The 26528-nt window shown below is 36.8% G+C and overlaps 4 protein-coding genes across 6 annotated transcripts in view; 1 reads left to right on the plus strand and 3 right to left on the minus strand.

The window, feature by feature from the left end:
• The window catches only part of osbpl6 (oxysterol binding protein-like 6), a 38775-nt gene extending 34849 nt beyond the window's left edge, over positions 1-3926 (plus strand). For both annotated transcript variants that reach the window (XM_055031655.1, XM_055031656.1), the window contains one exon: positions 1138-3926. In XM_055031655.1, the coding sequence (XP_054887630.1) occupies positions 1138-1249 (112 nt within the window). In that variant the 3' untranslated portion in view covers positions 1250-3926. The remainder of the gene's footprint in view (positions 1-1137) is intronic.
• A 206-nt stretch (positions 3927-4132) lies between these two features.
• Positions 4133-9776, minus strand: prkra (protein kinase, interferon-inducible double stranded RNA dependent activator). 2 transcript variants are annotated; one of them, XM_055031657.1, is made up of 9 exons: positions 9600-9776; positions 8756-8834; positions 8112-8287; positions 7474-7555; positions 6908-6980; positions 6470-6587; positions 6256-6350; positions 5982-6144; positions 4133-5596 (listed from the first exon to the last, which is right to left on the minus strand). In XM_055031657.1, the coding sequence occupies exons 2-9, from the start codon at positions 8797-8799 to the stop codon at positions 5439-5441; spliced, it is 909 nt and encodes a 302-aa protein (XP_054887632.1). In that variant the 5' UTR covers positions 8800-8834; positions 9600-9776; the 3' UTR covers positions 4133-5438. The 2 variants fall into 2 exon arrangements, with proteins under 2 accessions (XP_054887632.1, XP_054887633.1); XM_055031658.1 differs by lacking the exon at positions 9600-9776 and adding an exon at positions 9491-9591.
• Positions 9777-10143: 367 nt separating this feature from the next.
• Positions 10144-18755, minus strand: casp10 (caspase 10, apoptosis-related cysteine peptidase). Its single transcript, XM_055031308.1, has 10 exons — positions 18614-18755; positions 16381-16658; positions 15184-15283; positions 14818-14947; positions 14420-14466; positions 14271-14313; positions 13821-13888; positions 11955-12072; positions 11336-11834; positions 10144-11006 (listed from the first exon to the last, which is right to left on the minus strand). The coding sequence occupies exons 1-10, from the start codon at positions 18614-18616 to the stop codon at positions 10838-10840; spliced, it is 1455 nt and encodes a 484-aa protein (XP_054887283.1). The 5' UTR covers positions 18617-18755; the 3' UTR covers positions 10144-10837.
• A 1081-nt stretch (positions 18756-19836) lies between these two features.
• LOC129361218 (protein FAM237A-like) lies at positions 19837-22478 on the minus strand. Its single transcript, XM_055031961.1, has 2 exons — positions 22166-22478; positions 19837-19969 (listed from the first exon to the last, which is right to left on the minus strand). Exons 1-2 carry the CDS (start codon positions 22476-22478, stop codon positions 19866-19868), a joined length of 417 nt encoding a protein of 138 aa, XP_054887936.1. The 3' UTR covers positions 19837-19865.
• Between the last annotated feature and the right edge of the window lie 4050 nt (positions 22479-26528).

Below are 26528 nucleotides of genomic sequence, written 5' to 3' on the forward strand. Positions count from 1 at the left end.
ACGCACAGAGAGGTTCAGAGGGAACGGAGGAAACAAGAAAAAACACAAGAAAAGCATCAGGATTGCACCTTCTCTGGAATGATGGAGGGCACAGAAAGTTTCAGGAGCTGCACCAATTCCTTTAGTCCAGCAAAGATGTACAGCCAAACCAAGAAGCCCTCAGCCAAGAGTATTACCTATAAATAGAAAAAATAGGGGAGTACAGAAAGTTTTTGTCAGCTGTTGTTCGATTAATCACACAGTCAATTTCTGTCCAGCAAAGAGACTCAGCTAAAAACAGAATTACTGCACAAAGAACATTTTTTTATTCTAAACTTGTAAGTTTATAGAGCAAACTTTACCAAACCTTTTCTCACAGTGACTCATGTTGGATATATAGACGATCTGAATCTTGTATTTGATGTTATGTTGCTGCAGTAACTAGTGGGAGCTCAGCTTCATCATTAGAACCTCAATTCATAAAAGAAATTAGCAACATAACCATCATTTTCATCTCAAAATTTGCATAAAAATGATAAATCGTCATCTATTCCCACTTATCCTAGCAGGGTTGCGGAGGAGCTGCAAGAGGCATTATTAAATAATTAGAAAGAGAGATAATTAAAATAAAATAGAGTTTAGGGGCTGTGTAATTTTCTGGTTTTAGTGTCTTATGAATGATCTAAGACGATCAAGACCTGCTGTTTTAGGTAAAAGCATAACCGAGGAACCATCACTCTTCTTATAAAGCATCACCTTAGATCGAAGTCAGTTTATTGAATTTAAAATAGAAAACGCAATAAGCAGATGAAACTTGTGGCAGTTCTACAAAGACCTGATTTTTTTCTTGTTGCCTAGATGCTCAAGCTGAATCAAAGTGTGTAGACAGGAGAGAGAAGCAGATAATTATCCCACGTTCACCTGCTGAGTCCCACGTTTCAGCTCAGGGTGCCATGGTGATTGTAACGGCAGCAATCATCATGCGCTGATGCGTAAAAGTATTCAGATTGCAAGTTATTGCAAACATGGCAGTAATTGCTGCTAAGAGCTGTACAAGCAGTTTTTAGGATAAGAAATGTTGAGGAAATCATCAGGAAAATATTCTCTTATATAAAAAAAAAGCTAAAAATCCTGCATCATTTTTCCCATTTTGTGCAGAAAGGTGGTGGATGCCAACCACAGGGAGAGGTGGGTCTCCAACAACATGTACTGGGAGCTCCGCAAAAACCCCGGCTTCATCAACATGGAGCCCACCGTCAGCCTGTGGTAGCACACGGAGCTCCGCCTCCATCGCTGCGGACCGGGAAGCTCTTACCTATGCACCGCAGGGTGTCGGACAGGAACACTCAGCAACAAATGTGTGCATGGACAAGAAGGAGTGCGGAGCTGAGAACGTCGAGGGGCTGCGACATGGTCACCCATCCGTGGAAACATCCTCATCCTGCTTGTCAAAGCTGGGTCGTCACTACTACGTAGATCTCTCCTCAGCTCTTCTGACTTTCCCAGTTTGTCCTTGCCTTAAAAAGACCCCCATACGAGTCAAAGGATTAGGCGCCTTTTAGTTGAAGCCATTTCGTTTCCAGACAGCAGTTTGGCTTAGACTAGTCTATGGAGTAGACGTTTTGAATACCTACCAATATGTGCATGCTTAGAGAGCAGCTTTCACTGGCATAAAGCCGTATTTACTACATCATCAAATATTGTAGAGAAAAAAAAAAAGACGTATTTTTTTATTAAAAAAAAAAAAGAATATCTTGTGTGAAAGAATTATTTGAATTGGCAGATTTTATTTATTTTTGTTTTTTAATACTAATGAATCTGTTAGGTGGCAGAATCTTCTCTGGGGAATCGACTCATGCAAGGTTAACAGGAACAGTGGCAAGAGATCACATCACTAACACATTTACAGGAGTAAAACATGTAGGTTGCGTCAGAATATAAATAGAAGAGACGGTGAATAGTTGGCATTATTTATTATTTTCCATAAAATCAACTCTTCTAAATTACACAAAACCTCAAAGACTTGTTTAGGATCAGTATGTGCAGCAAGATTACATTGGAAATGAATTTTTCCTGTGTGCAGATGGTGCCCTGCAAGGGTATTTATTTTCACAAACTCCTTCACATTTTGTCACAACCGCAAAACCTAAATGTGTTTTGTTGGGATTTTAGATGATAGTGGAGCATAGCTGTGAAGTGGAAGGAAAAGGAAACAAGCATATGCTTATGCAAATAAAAATGTAAAATGTTCTTATGCAGTAACCCTTGCATGTCTTTTGGGATATGTCTCCAACATTTTTGTACATCTAGACACTGAAATATTTCAAATCTTGCTTCAGATTCTCATTTGGATTTAGATCTGGACTTTGACAGGGCCACTCTAACCCATGAATACCCCTGTGTCAAATCATTCGCTGCCTTTAGGAATTTATCTTCGCCTATATTGGATTGCTAATAAGGATGCTTCATAGTACAAGGGGCTGGATATATTTACATGCCTCACTTTTCAGATATACATCTGTAGAAACTGTAAACAGCGTCTTTATACTCCTACTTCACACTGTGTTGGTCTATCACATGCGATCTCATTAGAAACCCATTGCGTTTTGTGGCTGCAAAAATATGTGAAATAAATTTGTGAATAATTTGGAGAGGCAGTGTAAATGTTTCGCAGTGTCAGCGTGAGAAAAGATGAAGCAAAAGTGCGGTAGAAATTGGGAAAAGTCTTTTAACATGCAAATCACTTTAATTTCAATTTTTTTTCATATTTTCATTAATTTTCTTGATAACAAAATACCAACCCTTCTAATAAGTTATTAAAGCTATCATTTTAAATCTGAGGCAGCGGCGACACCTAGAGGTTGCCATGTAAAAGAACAGGAGGCTAATTTTTCTTTTAGTTTTTTTAAAACCAGATTCATGTTGGATTCTCCAGAAAACTTACTGCTACGTCTTTTGCTTCTGCAAAAAATAAGAAAAAAAGAAAGTTATATAAAGTTTGTATATTTACTGCAAAACAGAGAAGCTTTAAGGTTTTGAATAGCTCCCGATTTTTCATTTTGTTCTTCAGACTAATATGATGCCCTTTTACGATAACCCTCTAACACATTTGAGTACTCTCACACTGTCCTACATATGAACTGCTTCCTATAGTTCTGGACTGGAGGGTGAGAGAGGAAAATATATAAAGCCAGAGTGAAGTTTAAAAACCAAAAAAAGTAGGTCTGCTTTGCATCTGTGTGATTCTCTATTTAAAAGAAGGAAGAAAAAAAATTCTGGATCACAATCTCAACGCTGAAACTCTTCAGTTTCACTTGCTGTGCCTTAATGCATTTCTCAATGCGTCACACACACACACACACCTGACAGGAACACCACGCCAAGAAGAAGATATGCCATTAAAGAAAGTCACACTTTCCATCTACCCGCAGACGATTACACACACCGAGGCTTTCCCTCTGGACAGAGTAGTTTAGATTTAATGTATTTTTGTTCTGCCTGCGTCACGCTGGCGGGTTAAAGACGTTCCTCACCTCTGAAGCCGATTTCCTTTCCTCCACCGGCTTCAGTGATCGAGTCCCAGCAGCTCAAAACAGTACTTCTCGTAGGCCTTGTATCATAAAATCAGGAGAGATAAAAATAAATAAATAAAAGATGACCTGAAGCTTTCTACATCCATCGCTCCACCTGCATGTCTAGACAACTTTCGCTTGCCAATGAATGTCTTTGATGCCTTACAAAGAAAGGTTATTATTTTCTAACTTGGACCCAATCCTCCTTGTGGACTGACACGGATCACAAAGCACTAAAGTCAGCTTGGTTTTATTCAGATCTACTCCCTTGTGGATACCTTCTAAAGTGCAATTTTAACTAAGTACATATCTTTCCATGGACACTGTACACTGCTGCTGCATAGTGCTTGTTCTAATAAAATGGCAAACGACAAACAGGAGTCAGTGTTTTTTTTTACATCCTGGAGGAACTGCAGTCGTGGACGAGGGTTTGGGGGCAAAGCTGAACATCAGAATGCTTTCAGTCAAGATGAAAGGGGAAAAAAATGCTAATTGAGGCAAGGCAAGTTTCCAGGTATTGCACATTTCAGCAGCAAGCAATTCTTCCAAGAACTAAAAAAGTGCATGTGAACTTCTGAACATGAAGAAACTGATAAGAGAATTTTATTTTTGCGTGTCATCATTGTGGCATTTAGTAAATAGAAATAACTGAAGTAATCTTAACTGAGCCTGATGGACAGCTCCTCGGAGAAATAGCTCCACCAATAACTGCAACAACCATCAGCCGGACGGTGAGCAAACAGCAGCCATAATTCAGGAGTTGATTGGGTTTATTTGCTGGTTTCAAAACAAACCGAGAATCCGGTCTGACACAGGTTGGAAGTGTAGTTAAGAGGATCACATCTATACATTTAGCTGCACCATGGGAGAGTATGAAAGTAGCTGTTTTAAGAACACACCGCATTCAAGGGAGCATTTCTGACAAAATGTCCAGAAAGTATTCACAGAGCTGCACTTTCCACACATTTTAATACATTAGAGCATTATTCTAAATTATCTTAAATTAATCTCTACACACAAATATGCCATTTTATGACAATATTGAAAAAACAAATTGATTTGTGTAAATTTACTGAAAAAAAAGGCGATGGAAAAGTCCCATTTATGTAAGTTTTCACAGCCTTTGCTATGAAGCTCAAAATTCAGATGACTGCAGCTAACATGGAGTTCACCTGTGGTGAATACAGTTGATTTTGAAAGGCACATGCATCTACATATGGTTCCACTGTTAATAGTGCAGATCAGAGGTCAAAAACAAAGAATGAAATCAAAAGAATTGTATTGAGACTCAGATCTGGCGAAGGTCCCAATGACCTCATTGGTCTCCATCACTGGTAAATGGTAGAAGGACTCAAACTGGAGCTGGTTGGCCCGTTGAACTGAGCGGTCGGGGGAGAAGGGCGGAGGATTTTGAGGAAAGAGATTAAAACAAGATGCAGAGAAAGTGAAGGACTGTGAACACTTTCTGGATCCACTGTTTACAAGCTGAATTTCTGGGATGGATCTAAATGGAAACATTCCTAACAGTCAAACTGTTTCTTCTCCTGATATACAATTTTTTGTGATAACAGTTAAAAAACAAACAAACCTAACTGGTAACTGAAGTAACTTCCCTCCTGACTGTAAATCAAGTGAAAGAGCCAAGCCAGCAGTGTGAAATCTAAATGAACAAAGCATGATTGCTTCAAGATAAGTTAAAAAGCTAATTTGTTGCTCTTACTTAACATTTGCTTAAATACTCTGAATAGTTGAAGCCTCTTAAAAGCACCATGAAAAACCTGCTTATGCTAAGAGTTGAGATCAGAGCTCAAACAGAGCTGCTCTTTGACACAGATGAGTGCATATGATGGGGTCTGGTGGAGAATCTGTTGGTGCAAGTTGGGATTTTCATTTGCTGGAAGCCATGATCTTCATGTACTGGAGGGCGCTGTGCGCCGCGTCGTTGTGGGCGTTGCTGCAGGAGATGCCGGTGCCATGGCACACGGTGACGGGGGAGGTGGACAGCTCTGCCAGGCACTGGTACTGACCGTTCACCGTCAGCTCATCTGCAAAACACCAACACGTTTAAAAAGGAGAGCTGATGTGTCTTCTATTGTCAGGAGCCAACAGATGTTACCTGGAATCAAACTGTATGCACAAAGGCATGTCAAGGTAATCATATATGTTAACTTTTTTCAAATTTAGAGACACCTGACCACAAACTCCAATGCATTTAACTAAGAAAGGAAGACAGGAGGGAAAGACATAATGAAGAGAGGAAGAGTAGATTTTCCATCTTCAAGAACTCCTAGAATAAAAAACCTTTTACTCTAGGAAAACATACAATTATAACTTTTGTATTCTGGTTGGAACAGTCAGTGGGGATGGGATAGAGATGGAAGAAAATTAAACACATTTTCTTATAGACCAGGTGAGATGTGGGTATCTCACCTATGTCAAAGTATGTGACCTCAAAGCCTTGCTCTTTGGAGAGATCAAGCAGCATCTGAATGTAGTCAGTGTTGGGAATGCTCAGAGGATTTCTCCTGAGTAGAGAGATCCTCTCTGCTGTGGAGTTCCTGATGTTCTCAAAGCAAGTACTTGGATTAGGAGTCTAAAAAGATGGAAGTCCAAAAAAAAGTTTAAATCGGTTTCAATTTCAACAACAACAAAAAAAAAGTATGGCAGAAAGTCAAAACAAATAATATAAAAATGTATTGCAGACCCATGTGATCTCAGAGGATCCTGACAAACTCTGAAGCTTCACCACCATTTTCTCTGCTGCTTCCTTTTTTGCTGCTTTTTTGGTGTTTCCAACCCCTGCAACAACAAAAAAAAAAAAAACTAAGCCTCAGAAGAATCCCATCAAACAAATGAAAGAAAAAAAGAAAGTTAAGTTGTGTTTGGAATAGAAATAAATTACAGAAAAAACAGCACACCCTGTTCGGTCAGCGACTCCAGTCTACAGATTACTGTGAACTCTTTTCGGTGTGGCGGCCCGCTCTCTGTTAAAATAATGTATTCAGGAACACGCCATCTTCTCTGCAACGCCAGGGCCTGAAACAAAAAAAAAAAATGTAACATGGAGATTGTTTGTTGCATTTCCCACATAAAAAGGTCAAATAAAGAGATTTCTGATAGGTGAAGCCAAAAATATTCATGCTGTTACAAACTTTAACTAAGCTCCACATGTCAAACAGGAAAAAAAAAAATTCTGGGAGCATCACTTCTTCAGTTTGACTAATTTTTAGTTTCATCAGGGCTGCAAATAAGGCAACGATGCTGCCAGCTCCACATGATGTCTTAACTGAACAATTAAAGATCTTGAAGCTCAGTAAACATGGAGCTGACTTTTGAAGAGCAGAATGGCGGCACACCTGCAGCAGGCCCACGGGGTTGTTTGGTTCTGCTACTATGATGCCATTAGTGTTGGACCTCCCAGAAATGGCCCTGTTGGACGCAACATCGTAGACATCATGACATCGGTCTGACGAATTAACACCCCATAGAATCACTTTTATTAATTATAGTGCTGATGAGTTTATAAATGGACTGAAATTGAAGGTTTGATTTGACCAACATTTTTAAATCTGAGAATCATCTACAGTGGTAAGAGATTAATTTATTTTCAAGAGTTTTACAAACCAGATTTGAAAATTAAGTGTTGAGACTTTCTGTAAAACCACAAATCCGACAGCCTATAGATGAAAAATAATGTTCTCAGTTTAATAGTTTGTAGATGAGTCAGTAAAAACGCAATTCAAGCATACTTATCTTTATTTTACTTCAAAACATTTTGCAAAGAATAATCTTTTATTTTCCCATATTTTAGACCTAGTAAGCATGTTTAATTTCCATTTATTCTTAAGTTTACTTCAATAGGAAAGCTCTTTATTCTTTAGATAAATATCAATTAGTTCACGGTTTGTCAGGCTCTACTCACCCACTTTCAGAGTCGATGTTCAAAATTTTCAGTGCGGCCTCTGCAGCCTGTTGCTTAGCTGCCTTTTTACTGGGTCCCTGACCTGTAATAGCAGAAACATTTATTACATTTCTCAAATGACTGAACAGATTTATAAACACAGTTTCACATAATGTCCCTTATAGGTTAAGTTACGATAAACATTTACAATACAGTTTCAGTTTTCTATAAGTTTCATGATTTAAAATAAAAAAATATATAAAAATATAATACTGCACTGGATTATTCTGTAATAAATACTGATTCTTAACAGCGAAATTTGTGATCCAGGATATCTTAATTTAAATATGCTGGATTTAAATACTTTATTTTGATGCCCAAGAACCACAAGGAAAATATGATGTAAAGTATGTGGCCTAGTTCTTGATTGTTGTTTGCATCATTAACTTGGAAAAAAAAAGATTAATTAAAAAAAAAAACTAATAGAAAGTGCAGACCTAACTTTGAAAACCAGAAGGTCTAATTGCAGCATCAGCTTAAAAACAATGCTTTTATTTTCCTCACAATTAGACATTATATGACATTAAATCCCAACTTGTACAAGTCCGTGTGGCTACATTTACAATGCAGAGACACTGTAAGAGCTTATTTCTGCACACCTGCACATTTAACGCCTCCTATTGTCACGCTGAAGACGAAGCTGGGCTGATGAGCCTCTCCTTCTGCTTTCTCCATCACAAACACGGGGAGATCACCACTAACGACTCCATGTTCATACAAGATTTGTATGGGTGTCTTCCAGGAGCCCGTCCTCTGTGGTTCCGGTGTGCTCAGGCTGTTCAACGTGAAAACAAAAATCATTGGCTTTGACTTTACAAGAAATGAAATTATATGAAGAAGCATTCATCGGCAGAGCTCAGTTGTCTTGTTTTATGATATGAAACTGATTTAAAACCTAATACCGCTCTTCTATATTGCTTAGTGATGTTTCTCGCCATTTTCTTATTACACATGAGAGGGATTTGGCAATGTTATGCCTATTTCGTTTCTCTGTTGTTCCATGCAGGGTTTGGAGAGAGGCCTTCTGCAGGTGCAGCTGCTTGGTTTGGTTGCTGCCTGCTTATCAGGATCTGCCACATCTGCATCTCTCTCTCATTCTCCAAAACACTATTTATACACAAGGTAACAGCTTTGCAGGAAAACAGTCGAACATAGAAACTAGGTTGAAATGAGAACCTAGATCTTTTGAATTTGTAAGACAAGTTCATGTTTAAAAGTAAGAAAAAATAAATAAAACACTCACCTTCTGTCAGGAGCAGCTGGTGCCTGATATGCTTGTTCAGACATGTTTATGGTATAAGCTTGTTCTGCTATCAGAAGGACTGTGAAACAGAATTACAAATAGGATTCACCTGTACTTTTTTAATCTGACATGTCACATTATGATTAAGGCCCCTGCACAAAGTCATCACATCCAAATACTTGATTGCGAAAAGTCTCATTATAACCCACACTTGAGGAGAAAGAAAAATGCTACTATTTGTATTATTTGCTGAAAATGATCAGCTAACAGCTTCTTACATCCTAAGAATTTCATAAGCTAAGCTGTTAAGTGTCGAGCTGAAATCCCGCCACCATTTAATTAGCAGGAAGATTTATTGTCTGCAGCAGTTTCCTCCAAAGAAAAACCTGCAGCCGTCGTCGCTTTGCATCTAAATAACCATTAGAAAAACAGATAAAGTCATTGCTAAAGAAACACAGCTCCGCAGCGAGATGTCCAGGTGGAGAGATGATGAGGGAAATCTTTGGTTTTTGACGATGGCAGTAGAGTTAGGAGTATTTTAGGGCTTGTTGAAAATAGTGACGCCCTCACACGCATTTGATTCAATTTTACTCGGTGACCTGCGCCTGGACAACGCGACAGACAACCAGAATATAGAAAACGTCACAGAAAAACTAATAACATGTTTTCCAGGAGAGGAGCCTAACGTAATATATTTAGGACATTTTCAAAAGTACAATAATAACTGTAACTCACATGCATGCACGCTTCAGGATTTAATTGGAATTACATGGAAAAATGTATGTATACTAAAACGACTAAAATTGCATTGAGGCCGAAAAAAGATGCGGCTTTCTGACGCTACCTCTTTGATCCCCGGCTTTCTTAAAGGGCCAGCGCAGCGACGTTGTAGGAGAAACTACAACCTAAAGGTCCCTCTGCTGTTTCTTACACATTTGTGTTTTGTTTATTTTCGTAACATCACTAGTTAAACTGCCAGGTCATAAAAGCTGTCAACTAAGGAGGTTTCACAGCAGAGGAGAAAAAAAAATACAAATCCTATCAACATCCGGGTCAACTGCAACCACAAAACGATTTGGAAAATGCCTGTCGCCCCCTGCAGGTAGAGACTTGCTTTTGTTGGTGTCGCATAACCACATTTCCTCAAATTTTGTTGGAAGACATGCAAAATATGCAAACCTTGGGAAAATCCCACTAGGTCTTTACAATCATGCTAGTCATGAACGGAGATGCTTTTTGTTTGTGGAAAATTCAGCAGACAATCAGAAAAAGAATTAACTCAGGTAAGCCCAGGTTTCAGTTTCCACATCACAAAAGCCTGGCCTTATAATAGCTGTTATAGTTTCTTTTTTTTAATGGACACCAAAAAGTACTTTCTTTCTTTGGGATCATTTTATTTCATAATTTCACATTCATTTAACTCAGTTCTTTTATTGTACAACAGATGATTTAGAATTATTTACATAGCCATTTATAATTCAAATGAAGTGTCATAATAAGGCACCTGTCTACTAATATATCTCTTGAAAAAGTGTATTAAATGATCAAGAGCATTTATGTCAGAATAAATCATGTCTATAATTGTGTAAACATTTGAGTTGGGAACTCCAATCACACTTTGGAGCTAAAGTTTATAAAAAAATGCAACAACAAGATCTTGTCAAGAACAAATAGAAAACAAAAGAATAAGGTTGAAGCACTGATATGCTGGCTTTTTTGTGAAACTTTGAATATTGTTAATTTTTAAACAAGTTGCTGGAAAACATCATGGAATGTATTGTAAATGATAATGAAAAAAAAGACATTTATATTCATTACTATGACTATAAATAAAAGACACATAAATGTATGATTTAAATTGATTACAAGAGCACATTAAATATGATAAAATGGTTATATTGAGAGTCTGAGTAACAGATTGAAAGTAGGACTTTATCAATACCATGTGAAGAGCTAAAACTCAAAAGGGATTCCTACAAAGGAACGGATAAACCTAATTCTTCAAAACTCAGGATCTGATTTAAAATTGTAAATGAAAAAAAAAATACATATATGTAAAAAAAAATGTAAATCCGGTGTCTCTCAGGAATTCTCTCCAATTTTGGGTGGGGGTTTCTCAGGGACAGGGAACACCAACCTCTTTCGGAAAGAGAAGGCTGGTTGAGGCATTTGTTTTTTGAACCGACTAGCATCAGTCATCCTGCCAACATCAGCGTTCACTATTGTGAGAATGGTGACAAGGTCAACTCTCCTGGGAAAACATGAGATTCTTCAGTTAGATTTGAAAAGTAAAAGTACTCAAAGAACAGTTTGGATCAGAGCTAATACTGTATGTGGTTAACACCATTAATGATAATTCAATTGAACAAGTTAAATGTTTATTTTCTAGAGACTTTACAAAAGACAACAGAAATAAGCACTTTATGTCGCTGTGTGTGATAAACTATGATTCTCACTTTCGAATCAAATTAATAAAATAAATTAACTTTTGAATCACAATCACATTTTTGAGATGCACTTGCAAGTGAGTTTTCTCCACCACCAAATCAGAAGCAGCAGATGTCAACATGCATTACTAACCGTGGCACAAACTTGACGAGGTTCTTGCACAACGACTGGATATACCAGGAACCCCAGAGTTTATGTCTGAAGGAGACATAATTAGGAACCGTGGACATGCCCACCAGCATGTCAGCTACGATTGGACTCTTCAGATATGCAACTTCCGAATCAGCAGAAATGTGGGTTGTTTCGTCTTCAATACCATCTGATTGGACTCCATACTGTGGCATTTCGCCTTGACAGGCCTGGATGAAAAACATCTTGGGTTTTCCAATTAAAGTCCGGCAATTCCATCCATCGATTAACTCTGTCAGCTTTCTAATCAGAACAGGTTTGCCATCCACACCATACACTTTACCCTCCTGGCCATGACTGAGAATACAGACCACCAGGCTGTCATTCTGGCTGTGGTTCTGTTTGCTGATGCGTTCAAACAATTCTTCTATATTAGCCGCTTTACAGTTCTCGTGTATTTCCACCTCATAGCCCAACCACTCAAATACTTCTTTCAGAGCCTCTGAAAGAAAAACAAATAGATGAAAATGGTTATAAATACAGTGATTACTCCCAGAGAGTCTGGAAAAAAAAAAATCAGACACAAGAGATTTCATTAGAAGGTAATCACACATAAACTTACTTCTGTCAAACTCGGATCCCTCTCTATCGTTTAAAGTTATGAGCGATTTAGAGAAATCAATGTTGTCCACTATCAAACATATCCCTCTTTTCCCAGTCATTGGATAATCACACAGAACCTACAAGGAGAAATCCACAAAGAATAAAAACTAAATTCAAAGCACTTTGCAAAGTACAACATTTTACATTTGAAAATAAAAATAAAAAAACTAATAGAATCAAATTACAGAAATACAAGCAGATATGCAACACATTTTTTCCTCACTGTATGAAGTTTAATCAGATCAAACATCTATTGTTATAGGTCATTTTAAATTACTTAAATTATTTATATTTGTAAAATGTCACAATAATGTCAAAAAGAGTAATTCAGAGACTTATTTCTTAAGGTCTTCAAAATCACAACTTCCCATGCATTTCAACAACATTTGGTAGCTTTCCATTTGAATGGTATCATTTAATCAAATTTTTTGGGTTTCCATATGTCACAGTTAGGATGGTACAAGCATTCCCATTTTTCTTCCAAATGCAACGATTGCCATTTTGTCCAAAAAGTTCCACTTTAGATTCATGTCTCCAATAGGATCACATAGGTATTTGTTCCTTTGTGCAGTCCAAATCTGACTTTTTTAGGTTTCTTTTAGAGTAACATCTTCCTTCTTGTCGAGTGGCCTTTCAGCCCATGTCAGTACAGGTCACATAATGACACTATTTTACCAGCTTCAATCGCATTTACACGTCTTCGGCTTTTGTTCTGCGGTTCATCTGTGCATTTTGGGCCAAAACACTTTCCTTTCTGGGATACAGCACACGTCACCTTCCTAAGCGTTGTTGTGGTTGGACATTTCCATCACTTCTCTACTTCCACATAAGTGGTTGAATTAAGGAAGAATCAAAAAAACTGTCCAGCCAATAAATCAACCCCAACTTCCTTAATTTTGGGAGATAAGTGATCACCCAACACTTATATGAAAAAACACTTTCATCTACGTCCACAAAGATCTAAAACAAAATCAGTCAGAGTCTCCATTTGCTCTCCAGTGAAAGAGCTGACTGGTAGACCCTCCCACCAGGTTTCATCTGCCCATCTGTGGTTAACAGTAGTCAGTCACCCCATTGTTGCCAACTTAGCCAGTTCTTGGACAAAAAACTAAATAAAAAAAGTTTATGAGCCAAAATGGCAAGGTCAGGCTTTTTAAAGATTGGTAATTGGCCATAAAACTCCAATCACTGCACCCCCTAATTTGATCAGATAAATGCAGCACATTTGAGCACCTGGAAATTTATTCCCAAGGGTGAACCAGACTGGTGCAGCTCTAACGTTCTCTTCCTGATATCTTGACTCATTTATTTTAACTTTTCCATCGTGCCAAACAATAAAGCAGTCTGTTCAAGGTGTTTTCTTAAAATACATTCACAGGCGGGCCTCCTCTCAGTTAACCTCATGACCTCATCATCTGGTCTTTCCCTCATTTTTTTTAAAGAAATAGGAATCATTTTGTATGCTAACTTGTGATTTTGAAGACTTTAATAAATAAATCTCTGACATACTGCTTTTCTAATTGCAGCATTCAGTAAATATACATAATTTTGGCTATTGTAACTGACCAACAATTAGAGAAGTGAAACAATTAGCATTTTTTTATGTGGTATATTTAAACCTCTGCAAGAAAGAAGGGAACCAGAGAGTGATGGAAGGACAAAGAGAAAGGAAGTAAGGAAAGTAACATTTTAGACTGTCGGACAGGAAATAAAATAATAAACATAGAAAATACTTGAACCAAATTTCAGCCTTTTCTAGATTGAGCAGGAACCTGTTTACTTGAGCATTTATTTTAGAAGGTAAAGGAACAGTAAATGTACAAACCTCATAATTTTCCTCAGACTCTGGGTTGTTCTTTTCCGGATTCCCTGTATCCAGTGAAACCATTTCTCCTTTTGTGAAACAAGTGTGGAACAGAAGTAAATGTTAGTAAAGACTGTTAAAACCTGTCTTCTACCTTGGATAATACCTAGGATATAGTTGTAGATAAGAGTCCAGGAAAACTAATTAAAATGCATCAGTTTTAATAAAGTAGCACCGGAAAAACTGATAATATAAAAAAAATGAATAAATAGGTTTATAATCAAAATAGGAAGGTTAAAAAAAAGGCAAAATTGCCATGTGAAATTAGTTAGCAAGAGCCTTGCTGCCATTTATCTAAGAAAATGGCAGCAAGAAAAAACAGAATTATCTAAATTTTGGTTGACTAAAGTGTCAGAATGAGTAAGTAATGGCAACAATTTAGAAAATAAACCAGTTGATAAGATGACTTACTCTTATCTCCCTGGAAGTCAGTCCTGTCGGAAGGTTTCGGGTTCTAATAAATGAAAAAAATATATATATCATTTTGTTAAGAGAGCTAAGTGTCAAAATTCTGGAGCGTAGCAAAAGAACAGATGTCTAATCTTTAACAGATGATTTACCTGGCTTGATGAAACAGTCAAAGGCGACGACTCTGAGTTAGGGTTTTCTGAAAGAAAACCAAAAAATTTGTGTTTTGGGAACTGAAGCAAGCTTTTGATGGTGTAAAAATATTTACAGATGCGTTTTTCATTGAATGAGGTCCAACTCCTCTTTCCCTTCCTCTATAAAAGTGCAATTTAGTAAATATCTCTTCTTTTGGCTCGATGAATGTGTCTAAAGTAACACCCACCGTGACAGAGGGTTTAAGAACTGTTTGTGAAGTCCCTAAACTTTGCATGCATAACAAACGCCATACGTTAATTAAGTAATGGAATATTTAAAGTGTTAATGTGTGGGGTTTGAAATAGACAAGTCATGTTCCTTATTTGGTTGATATCCATGATGGTAAACGGGTTACCTTTCCTAAAGAGACGAATCTCTTCATTCAGCACAGGACACACCAACTTAAATATGGTCTCCAGATATTCGAGACTAGATTCATTTATGAGGGCCATGTGTTCCATCTCCAGGAAGACTCCCAGTGTCGTCTGCAGAGTAAAGAATGCTTACAGTTAAACTTGCATTGTAGTGCAAGTGCTTCAAACAATTTCTGGTTTCTTGAACATCCCTGTAGATGTTTCTTCCAACAAGCCTTCAAAGGCCCAGGGTTAAAAAGGAGAAGATGAGAATAAAAGAAAACAGCCTCTGCTGCAGAGGAACCTCATCTGGGAGTGAAAAGCATCCAACACTTGACACACTAAGAACAAAGGAAGAATCACTCAACTTTTTGCTCAAGTTTTCTTCGTGGGATGTCCTTTAACAGAAACTTCATCTCTCCGAGCTCCTTCTCAGTGATTTGTTCTGACAGGCGATACAGCAGCTTCCTGAAGCAAGTGTGATTGTGCAAGATCGTAGAAAAGGATCAACATTTTCCAATAATACACATTCCTGATTAAAATCTCCAGACTGAGAAAGAACTTAGTTTTGGCTCTTAACTTTTGGTGGAAATAGCTAAAAATTAGAGAACTATTTGGAAACGCACAAGAAATTTAAAAGCACCAACTTAAGCAGTTTTTTTGTAGATATTTTGAGGTAAAAATATTTCCACAACAAATGACAATAGTGTGAGGAATATTCTCACAATTTTGACAATTGGTTACAATTATGTGTTCTTTTATTTTTCATTTTTTAAATTTCATTGATATTACTATGAATGTCACATTAAAGGAAATTTAAATAAAGTTAAAACAAAAAATGTTATTCTTTAATTTAAAAAACCTAATTTTGCATAGTGGGTATTACAAAAATAAGGCATTTTATTTCTAAGAGAAATGTAAAGTTTGTGGATAATTTTTTTTAGTTTGTCATTTTCTGTCCAGGATCCTAATATATTGTTCAATTGAAAACTCAAAAGGTTTCCAAAACCCTAATTTGAAGAATTTTTCATTTATTTCAAACAAAAAGAAAAAGTTATTTTTCCATAGCCATAGGTAATTGTTTGATTCTGTTATTTTTTGATAGTTAAATCAATCTCTGCCTCAATTTATTTGTGTCAATTTCCTTAGTTCTGGGAGATCGCTGATTGACTGAAAACTTACATGTGAAGCCAATCTTATCCGCAAATCTTTTCTGCCTCAGAAAAGGTCTAAAGTCAATAAATTAAAATAATAAACAACTGTTGGCTGATGTAGACGGGCCCACCAGGTCCTGCCTGTATATTTGCAGTGGACAATAGTCATCCCGCTGTTACCAACTCGGTGACTTTCTTGCTATATTTTGCAACTTTTCAGAAAAAAAAAACAAACTGGTGTCAGCCAAAATTGGAATCGGCAGGTTAGGCTTTTTAAAGATTGGTGATTGGCCAGAAGACTGCAATCGGTGCACTCTTACATTTTTGATTTCTGTTCAATTCTTAAATCCACTTGAACCAATAACAAAATCTTGTTTTACTGTTATAAAAAAAAAAGTGAAGAAAGCCTACCTGTAGGGTGAGATGACGGTGCTGGGTGAGGACGAAGAAAGTTTAATCTTCTTCAAAATAACGGGTCGCTGGATGGTGAGGAGAAGCTCCACCAAGAGCTGTGGGTTTCCAGCAGACAGATGGTCTTCTTTCATGAGTAAGGAGAAGAGATTGCTGGCATCATCCAGAGAGACTTGTTTACTGCTCAAGATGTCGGTGCACAGAAAATACAGTGCTTCCATCTCATCAGTGGACAAGGATTTGCCCACTTCAAGTAGGGCCTTTTGGAAATCCATTTCCTGTCATTAAAAAAAAGAAGTTTTTAGATGTCAAGTTTTTACAGCGTAAAGAAATTATAGACAATTAAGGATTTTTTGTGCCTTTCAGAGGTAAACTTTCACAAGCCGACTGCTCAACCCCCAAAGCAACAGTCTTTTACTTTAAATGATTTATTTGTAAAATGAAGACACCTGAAATGTGTGGTGTGCATTTTTATTCACCCCTCTTTATTCAGACACCCTCATCTATTGCACCAACCATCTGTGAACTATAAATACAGCTGTCTCTGCCTCCGAGATTGAAATCCTGCTTACCATAAGGCATAAACAGCAAACACGTGGAAGAAGGTGATTTCATCAGCATCCATGATGGAAAACTGACATTAAACATCATCCCCATCATTCCCCACTGTGAAACAACGCGGTTCTACAGTAGGGACAAGGAACCTGGTCAGAGTGAATGAAGGAAAGATGGAGCTAATTGAAAACTAAAAGCACTCCTAAAAAAAAAAAAAAAGGATGCAAAGAAAACAACCCTAAATACGCAGCTTGAATTGCAGTGCAATGCTGTAAATCAAAGAATAGCTCTATCAAAATCCAGGTCTAACTCCACTTGATTCATGATGTGTTTGCAGACACTCAGAATAAACTTGAGCCAGCATTCAAGCAAAAACAATTAATAACATTAAAGTGCATTTCTACTGCTAATATAAATGCACAACATATCTTTCAGTCTTTTACTTGTATAACATTTTCATATTGAATCATATTCCTGTTTCAGAAAATATGTCGATGTTTGTGGTTGTAATGTGACATAGGAAACACTAAAGACATAGAAAACACTCAAGACTACCACTTAGTACTCCTTTAATGCTCCCCCAGACTCTTCATAGCATTATACTATTTTCTATTATGTAATAAACCAAATTCTGTGAATCACAGGATTTAAGTCAAATGCCTAAACATGCCTTTGTTGAAAATTTGTGTTTCAACAAAGCGCCACAGAGCTAAATGAAAGTGAAACAACATGAAAATATTAAGTGTGCTAATCAACTTCCAGCACAAACATAATCTCTTAAATTAAAGAAGAAGAAAAAACAGACTGGCTTAAAATGATCAAACAGCTAGAATTATAAATCTCGAGGAAAGAGGACACAACACAGCTCATAGGACAGAGCAGGGAATCAGCAGCCAGATCTCACCACGGCGACCACTGGTGTTCATCTGTCCAAATTTATCACCCAGTAAAACATAAATGCCTTTCATTCTGTTTATTCATTCTTTGTCATTGTAAAAAATCTGTTCCCATAAAAAGAAAATGAAAATCTAAATGTTATAGCTATACTTTCTCTAACCATGCGGTTCAATATTTGCCAAGGAAATGATCACAACTTCCTCGAGTTAAAAGCCTGGGAACGACTGAAACGTTTAAGTTTGAAAATGATTACGTATGCTGTAAAAAAATAAAACTAAAAAATCTGAAATATTAAGGTTTTAAAAGTCAAATATGTGGCAGTTCAACATAAAATAGCGTACGATTGATTAAACAGAATAATGTACTTCCAAGTTCAGTACACTAAACATGTTATTGTTTTATGCAAAGTGACACAATTACTGAGAAGAATAAAATTATTTCACTCAATAATTTATGCGTCACTGTCTTCTCCCTTAATTACAGACGAAAACATGCCGGTGACTCATACGAGGAAAAGAAACGACCAAACCAGTTACATAGGAAAAGTTCACTCGTTTTTAAACACGAATAAAGATGGGTGATTAATTCCAAATAATTTGGTTAAAAAAAACTGTCTATATATCCTCGAGCCAGGACGATTCAAATATGGCTCCTCTTAAATATTCTTGTGGGGAACCACCTACAAGTCCAACCAGAAAAATAACGTGTAACAAACGAGCCTGAACTCATCGCTGTATCATTAACCCTCAGAGTAATGACGATAAACAAGACGCTGTCATACCATGGCGACGAGTTGTCTCTTGGTTTGTGAAGGAAAAGTTCACTTCAGCATAACGTGGTAGCTCCGAGCCGACGAAGGAGACAGAAATACGAGCTTATGGGTCAGAACTTATACGAGATATTGAACCTGCTCAACAACGGAAGTTGAGAAGAAAGTGAATGTAAACCTTGAGCGAATTTCTGAACTTTTAAAGCCCACAGCGCCCCCTGCTGCTCTAACATAAAACAACAAAAAGTACATAAATAAATTAATGAATACATAAATACAACAATAATAGTACCTCCACTTTTTTTTTTTTACTTAATCTCAAATTGTACACAGTCTTTTCACATCAAGGACACATAACTGGAAACATTATTAGCATTAGAGTAAGTAAAGAAATCCTTGTTGTGTTTTGTACCTCTATGATAAGGAATGTTTTGCAGTACTCTAATACCACTTGGTATAAAAGTCTGTCTATTGCTGAAAAATATAAAAAAAATATGCATCATCATTTGAAAATTTTCTTTAAGTTTGCTGACGACTCTGTCCAAAAAACTGTAATGCAGCGAGACTATCCAACATCACCTCTAACCCTAAATTGTGACCCAGGAATGTAGACTGTTACTATGAAGTCAAAGTAATTGGCCCCTGAATTGTGTTTGACATGTGTCATGTATCACATTGTATTTTGTCATATCAGTGTGCCAAATTTTAAACAATAATTTTCACCTCACTGTAAAAGTGGTGTTTTATACAGAACACTGAACATCCAGACTTTATCGTCTTCAGGCAGATGTCGATTTTTTTTCATAATACTCAATAAAAAATAAAAATGATTTGGTTCAAATGTATTATAAGCTATAATTAGCAAAACACAGACAAATCTTCCTAAAAAATGTTCAATGCATATACAGTATTATCCTGGTAAAACGTGACTTTTTTATTGATAAGAACAAATAACTTTACATCTGAACTGAACACGCAAATTTAATTTTTTTTATATATTATTTTTTTCCTAGCCAATAAAAAAATCCTCCAAAATGTATATACACAGACACACATTTACATAAAAAAGAACTCGGTTTTACATTTTTGAGCTAAATATTTAATTGTCCATATAAAAAAGTAACAATATTAAGGAAAGTAAAAAGATAATATTAATATTGGCTCCATACAATATCCATACAACATTTTCTTTGAACTGATGACAGGGGCATCACAAATAAAGACAAAAGCTGTCTAGCTGAAACCCTCAGAGACATTTTGTGTTTTATTTGGGTTCAGTCTTCAGTGTGGTGATATGTCCTCTGCGTCTCACTCTGACTGTTAGCTTTGTCCAGGAGTTTGCTCTCGTGCTGTTGAACCTGAAGGACTCTGTAAGGGACAAACAGAGTGAAAGTTGCAGCATGCATCACTCTCATGTAAATGGTTTTATACAAAGAAATTTACTGAAACAATTTAATTATGTATCTAAAGAGAAATTTTCAGTCTGGGTAATTGTGCTTTCGACATAAATGGTTGAATGAAGCCAGAAAGAACAGTGAATCATGTGGGGGAGGATGTTATTTGTAGCTCCCGGTAAGTCCCAAAACTTTACTAGACCTAATGAAATGGAACTCCTATCATTGTTTGCAGACGTTCTAGCACCATTCAAGTTTCCTCCTATGACAAAACACTTTCAGAAGACACTAATTAAAAATGGGGTTTTCCAAATTCTCAAATTCAGATGGCCTGTGTGCAAACATGACTGCAAGGTTATCAGGAATTGATTCAGAAGCAGTCAAAGTATTAAAATCCATTTAATTTCTTCTTTTTATTATTATAATTTGTCATAAATTTTTCCACGGCAAAACATGGTGAGAGAAGTTTTATGTTGTGGGGAGAAAGAGGCTGGTTAGGCATGATGGATAGATCCATGGTGCTAAATTCAGTTCAATTCAATTCTAAAACAACTTGCATACTCCCAAAAGGGAACTAAATGCTGTCATAACTCACATCATTCAAGTCTCTTTGAAGAGTTGTTGTGGACTATGATGGGCAGGAAGAATCTATTTAGGTGAAAAACTCCAGTCCTTGCAATCCGGTGGCTGTCTTGCAACTTTCAAATATGTCATTGCTAAAAAAATACTTCAATCAAATAATTAGGTTATGCACAGGACTTTTACAGAACTTGACTGCATGCTGTGAAGATGCATTGCAGGACCCAGTTCTCAAGGACTGCAATTTAATAATAATAAATATTGCAATATTATGGCCTGTGATACATAAAATCCCAATAAAATCAACATCTGTGATTGTAATGTGATCCAGTATAAAAATTTTAAACCACATGAATTCTTTTTAGCCCCTTAACCTGCAACGGAACGCCCTTTTGCAATTTTTCGATTGTATTTTACAGGGACGCTGTTGGCACATATTGGCAGCTGCCACAAAACCACAAGCTATATGGTGTTTTCTTTCACTTTGTTGTGAATAAATAAACTAATTTAATTCTCATAATTCAAATGTCTTCTAGTGCAGGCATCAAAAGTGAATGTCCCTTTTGTTCAAAGAAGCATGTAGAAGTGTGATGCATTAAAAACATTTTTTCTGTTTCTTAGGTCTGTAGTTCAGGGGTGGATCAGGTGAAAGAAGAATAAAAAGAACATTTTGACAGAGTAGCATGGTGGTGGTAAAGTATGCTTTGCTTCCTCTGCAACCGGAAACCTGCAGCGTTCATAGGGCAATATGGATTCTAACAAATGTTAGGAAGTCCTGGTAGAAAAGATAACAGAAGCTTGGCTGTCATGGGGCCTTCAAATTGTTTTCTCCAAGCATAATGACACTCAAGTTGGAGCTTGAGTGTCATTATTTTTAAAAATGTCTTTTGCTTTTGTTCTGGTGCTTGATACACACATTTTTGCGCATTTTCAGTGAAACTATATGTTCATGTGTGAAACACATAATCTGTTTTTACTGAAAGATATGATGGCCAGAAACTGCTGTTTATAGTTTGAAAATATTGATTTAACAGCAGTGTAACAGTTTCTCATTATCTCAAATTGTTTAAAGGCAGCAAACAGTAAACTTTATGTAGAGTTTGTAAACTTCTGATTTCACAGAAAAAAAAGTATTTTAGGATAAACCTTCTTCCATCTTCCTAAAGCAGAAAACATTAACTTAAACCTATCAGAGATTTATCTTTAGTATTACTCATGTTTCATTAAAAAACATATTCAGGAAAAAGTAATACTTCTAAATATATAACAATTTTACATTATAAATATTAATACATTTTTTTTTTAATTTAATAATGTACTTTGCTCTAATCATTGACTCCCAGTGACCTTATGTCTTCTTTAATGTTTTAATTGCTATAAGCTCTTTTGACTAAAGTGGACCTACGGAAATATACATATTATTTAATTATTTTTTTTAAAATTTTATATTTACTTTTTTAAAGGGTAAGTATTTAATTCAGTGGCGTTTTGATGCTTAGTCCCCTTTTGTTGTTGTTGTTTTTTAACTATACAAATTATAGCAAGATTATAGATCCGTTTGACTGAAAACTAATGAAATGGGCGCACTTACTGTCAGTAATCAGGGAGTGCACAGAGGTGACGTGTCTCCTCCCCATGCCGTGGCTCCTGGACATCACGCATTCCACGTAGATCCCCCAAAAGACCCGGGCCAGGTCCCAGAACAGCGCCGCGTGTTTCCCGTCCTCTGAGGACCGCAGGGTCCCCATCAGGTCCCAGAAGGCGGGGACCGTGTCGGCTATCCTGGGAGACCGCATCTCCAGCAGCAGAGCCGAGGAGGAGTCCCAGCACTGCGGGTCGGCCCGGTGGGCCGTCAGCGGGTCCACCTGCGGCGGCTTGTGACCCCGCAGCGGGACCGCTGACATCCAGGTCAGAACAAACACAGTGGCCAGGGTCAGGTTGAAGGGAACCGGACCATTTCCTCTCGACCCAAACGCAGATGATCTAACACCTGTCCGATAGTGTTTTCTGTCAGATAAAATAATTAATTACTTTTAAAGAAGAAAAAAAAAAAAACGCTTAAATGTCACAATTCAAAAATTTTACAAGAATAACAAATTACAATTCTTTTTGTTTACTCCTTCACAAAGTTCATTTCAATTATAATCCAACAGATGTTTTCCAAAAATAAATACATAAATACTTACCACTTGTTCTGGCGTGGCAGCCTGGGCTTTAGCTTTGATGGGAGCTTGATCCGTACCTGTTTTAATATTTGGTGACGTCACTACGCTCCCTCCTTCTCAAATGATGGCTCCTGACGTTATTAATTATGCCTTTTTTTATAGATAGACACATAGATGTGAATACGTTCTCTAACTGACTATAGCTTTATTGCAAACCAAAATGGGCAAGAATTTCACTGTCTTTATGTGAAAAACTAGTAGAAACAAGTCCCGAGGGAAGGAAGTGACCACTAAATACTAATAAATATTGCAATATCATGACATGTGATAAGTTGAAGATATCTTGCTTTAACTATTCCTGGGGTTAGAAACCCAAACCAAATTTAGCCCATATCAAAAATACTGGAGTTGTGTGAATGGGACTTCAATTTAGTGGAGGTTTATGGCATTATTCTGAACCAAGAAACCAAGTTTTTTTTTTCTGCAGAAAACATAAGTAGTTTAACCTCAAAAGATGTTCTGTCATTTGTAAAGCAAACTCATCTCTAAATAATGTTTCAGAAAGTGGTAAATGATTTTGTTTTCTATGCTTTTACTGAAATGTCACATGCATACCTCATCTCAAATGTAATTATTTTCACAGTGAGGGGCCGACACTAAATGTACTGGATGGATGTCTTACTCACTCATTCATTCCTCTGATGATGCATAGAAGTTGGCTTCACAACATTTTCACTGCCAACGATGAATTCTAACTTTTAAATGAGGAACATTACATGCTGAAAAATAAAATGTGATGTTAAGAGGCATCTAGAAATGAACTGACATGAACTTTATTTTCATTTTTTTATTCTCGTGTATTATTTTATTATTAGTCATATTAAATTATCTGAAGTCAAAAGTATTTCCACTTCCGGTCTACTAGAAATGAGCAATCACTCAAAGTGTCAAAAACAGTCTTGAGTTGCACAGAGAAATGATAAGTTATTGACTAATTCTTTCATTTATAGCACGAGATGCATTACGCTCTGTTCAGAAGATTACATAAAGTTACCAAGAATAAAAATGTAGATACCTTTTGCAAGTGCAGTGATTGCTTTTGAACTTTCCCTTCTCCTGGGTTGGATGATCATACAACATACAGCTGCAGTGATTTAATGAATATAATTTTCATTAGTATAATATGATTGATTTAGATATTTTCTGGTAAATGTCTTTTAGATGAAAGGCTAATGAAACTTAACCATACAATCCCACTGATATTCACTCAAATTTCTCCACTACGTTCTTTTTGTAGATCATTTTATTGTAGAGTTCATTTATTAGTTATTTAATTGTATTCCTGTCACAGACTTGTCTTTTAGTTTTAAAAAACATGTCAGAGAATCTTTTCTAAATCACTTTGGAAACACTCAACTATGCCCAAATTTCAGATAATTAAATTTTTTTAAAGAGAAGCAATGACTGAGATGGACAGAGTGGAGTTACAGGAAGAGCTGCTACTAACTATTACTATTGTCCCATGTGTCTTCCATTGTTGTGTTTTTTTTTTGTTTTGTTTTGTTTGGTGATTAATTCACAAATGTAACATTTTGAGCTTCAGCTGGCTTTTACTTCCAGCAGACTTGTTTATAAGTTCCCAGACTTAAAGTCAACAATGACACTAAGATGCACATATTGAATTTGATAAAGATCTGGGCAGTTTTGAGATCTACCTTTTATCAGGTAAGACAGCTTGTCAACAGAAAGCTAACTGTCGAGAGTAAATCACCACTGTTAAGTATCTAGTTCTTGTGCGATAATTACATGTCTTGTTTTAAAGATTGATTTTTAAATGTCACCAGCTTTTAATTACTTTTTTTTTTTACTATTTGTAGGTAATGCCTGAAGTTTTTTGTTCAGCAATCAGATATTGAAATGACTTAAATCAGTCATAGTGGTTTATTAAGGTAACTTTAAAAAAAAAGATAAGTAAAAAATGCAAAACTGTATATTTTTTTCTGTTCCACATTAAACTGAACATGTAATCTTTTACTGAAACAAATAACTGAAAAATCCAAAACATAAAAAAGACTTTCTTGGCTAATTTGTTAGGACACAGAACGGACATCCCCGATTTAACTTTCAGCTCTTTAAGTTATGTAATTCCTAAAAAGATAGAATAAAATATACCCTGCACCCAAAAATGATATGTAAATTATTACAACTACGTCAGACGCACAAAAAAGCAACCACCGCTCAGATAAAATTTGTCAGTAGTTTATTAATGGGTCCAACTGTACATGATGCAGTGAGAGAGGGACACCAGACGATGAGCAACATGGAGGATCACAACAACGCCAGTGCTTTGGGCAGCACCTGGAACACACCAACTATCAGCTGGACTGGAAATGATGAAGGACTTGCATGTTAAAACTGTTCTGGCCTCGCTATGCGCAGGCGCCACACAGTTCGCTTGTGTGTCTGATTAAAAAGTTTAAACAGCATGAAAAAAAAAATCAATAAATAACAGACAAGATATGACTTACATTTCCACAAATGTAAAAGGGGCGCTCTCTTGCTTTACGCTGGAAAGGTGAATGTTTTTTGTTGTTTGTTATGAATTTTTAGTTTATGCTCACCCACAGTTCGAAGCAAAATGAAACAAGATGTTGGAGAGGCCAGATGGAAAAGAGTAATCAGCTGAGTTTTTTTTTTTTTTTTTTTTTTGTAATTCCATGTCTACATTGATGTCACTATTACCCATACTTTTTGTGCAATATCTCTCTTTGCATAGTAAATAAAATTTGAATGTTCTGGTTGTCGACATGCTCCTATCTTTTGTAGCATATTTTTCTTGCAGATTTTTTGGGGGAATCCCATATAGAATTATAAGCCCACTACAGTGATTGCATGCATGCAGCTTTATCAGAAGAGCCAAACTTGATTCCTACTCAGGGGTTTATGAGAGCAAAAAAGGCTAATGCCATTAAGGTGGGTGCTGATGAGGACCTGCCTGTGCAGGCAAAGGCCTGCGTGGACAGACTTCATGCCCTCACCAGTGGGGACAGGGAGGCACCACTGGCTGCAGACAGAGTGGGAGGGAAAGTGCTCTGTGTGCAACAACATCCATCTGTTCAGGTGATTGATTCTTTGGCTTTTGAGTCACCATTAGCATTGCTTCATTAGGGAAGGGGGCAGATCTTTCCAGACCTGATTGCTGTCAGGATCCCTCTAGAGCTGCATGTTTCTCCTCTGTCTGGCCCAAATCCTACAAGCCTGTCTTGGGTTTTATTTCAGTTATGTCTGCTGTAAAACATGCTAAGATAGAAAACGGAAGCAGCTGAGGTCATTGTGAAATAAGCAGTCGATTAAAAACCCGAACTCCTTATTGGTGTGTCATTTTACGTGTGTTTCTTTGTTAGTCGGTCTGCATTGTCCTCACATGCAGCACCTAAAAGAGGAAAATGAGCTTAAACTGGTTTTCCAGTGTGTTTGGTTTTTAACGAGGCTTTCTCCTGCACTAAATAAGTCCTTTTTTTTTGTCTTTGTATGTTTATATGCGCTATGTTCATAGCTTTGTTAGCCATGCTGAGCCCTAAAGAAAGGGCTTTTCATGCCAAGGAGGGCCAGCAAGCAGCACACCTTGTGTGTAAAGTCATGCCAGGTGAGAGGATGGTGTGGATTCCACCTGAACGCCTGTGCACTGGCACTAAAAGGAGGAGTTGGAAGGGAAAGGAAGTTAAATGTGGTGTTGAAAAGGCTGCAATTTTAATGTCACTACAATGGCAATTGTTAAAATGTCCACTA

This window comes from Poeciliopsis prolifica, unplaced genomic scaffold (genome assembly GCF_027474105.1).
Source record: "Poeciliopsis prolifica strain line A6 unplaced genomic scaffold, Auburn_PproV2 SCAFFOLD007, whole genome shotgun sequence".
In the NCBI taxonomy this organism is placed as follows: domain Eukaryota; kingdom Metazoa; phylum Chordata; class Actinopteri; order Cyprinodontiformes; family Poeciliidae; genus Poeciliopsis; species Poeciliopsis prolifica.

Coding starts and splice junctions, on each gene's coding strand:
- casp10 (XM_055031308.1), bottom strand. Junction 14,467..14,817: donor GATTCGTCTCTTTAGGAAAG/GTAACCCGTTTA, acceptor GTTTTCTTTCAG/AAAACCCTAACTCAGAGTCG. Junction 14,314..14,419: donor TGACTGTTTCATCAAGCCAG/GTAAATCATCTG, acceptor TTCATTTATTAG/AACCCGAAACCTTCCGACAG.
- LOC129361218 (XM_055031961.1), bottom strand. CDS start 22,478: ATGTCAGCGGTCCCGCTGCGGGGTCACAAGCCGCCGCAGGTGGACCCG. Junction 19,970..22,165: donor GCACTCCCTGATTACTGACA/GTAAGTGCGCCC, acceptor TGTCCCTTACAG/AGTCCTTCAGGTTCAACAGC.
- prkra (XM_055031657.1), bottom strand. CDS start 8,799: ATGTCTGAACAAGCATATCAGGCACCAGCTGCTCCTGACAGAAG. Junction 6,588..6,907: donor ACCCCGTGGGCCTGCTGCAG/GTGTGCCGCCAT, acceptor TTTTTGTTTCAG/GCCCTGGCGTTGCAGAGAAG. Junction 5,597..5,981: donor GGTCACATACTTTGACATAG/GTGAGATACCCA, acceptor GGTGTTTTGCAG/ATGAGCTGACGGTGAACGGT.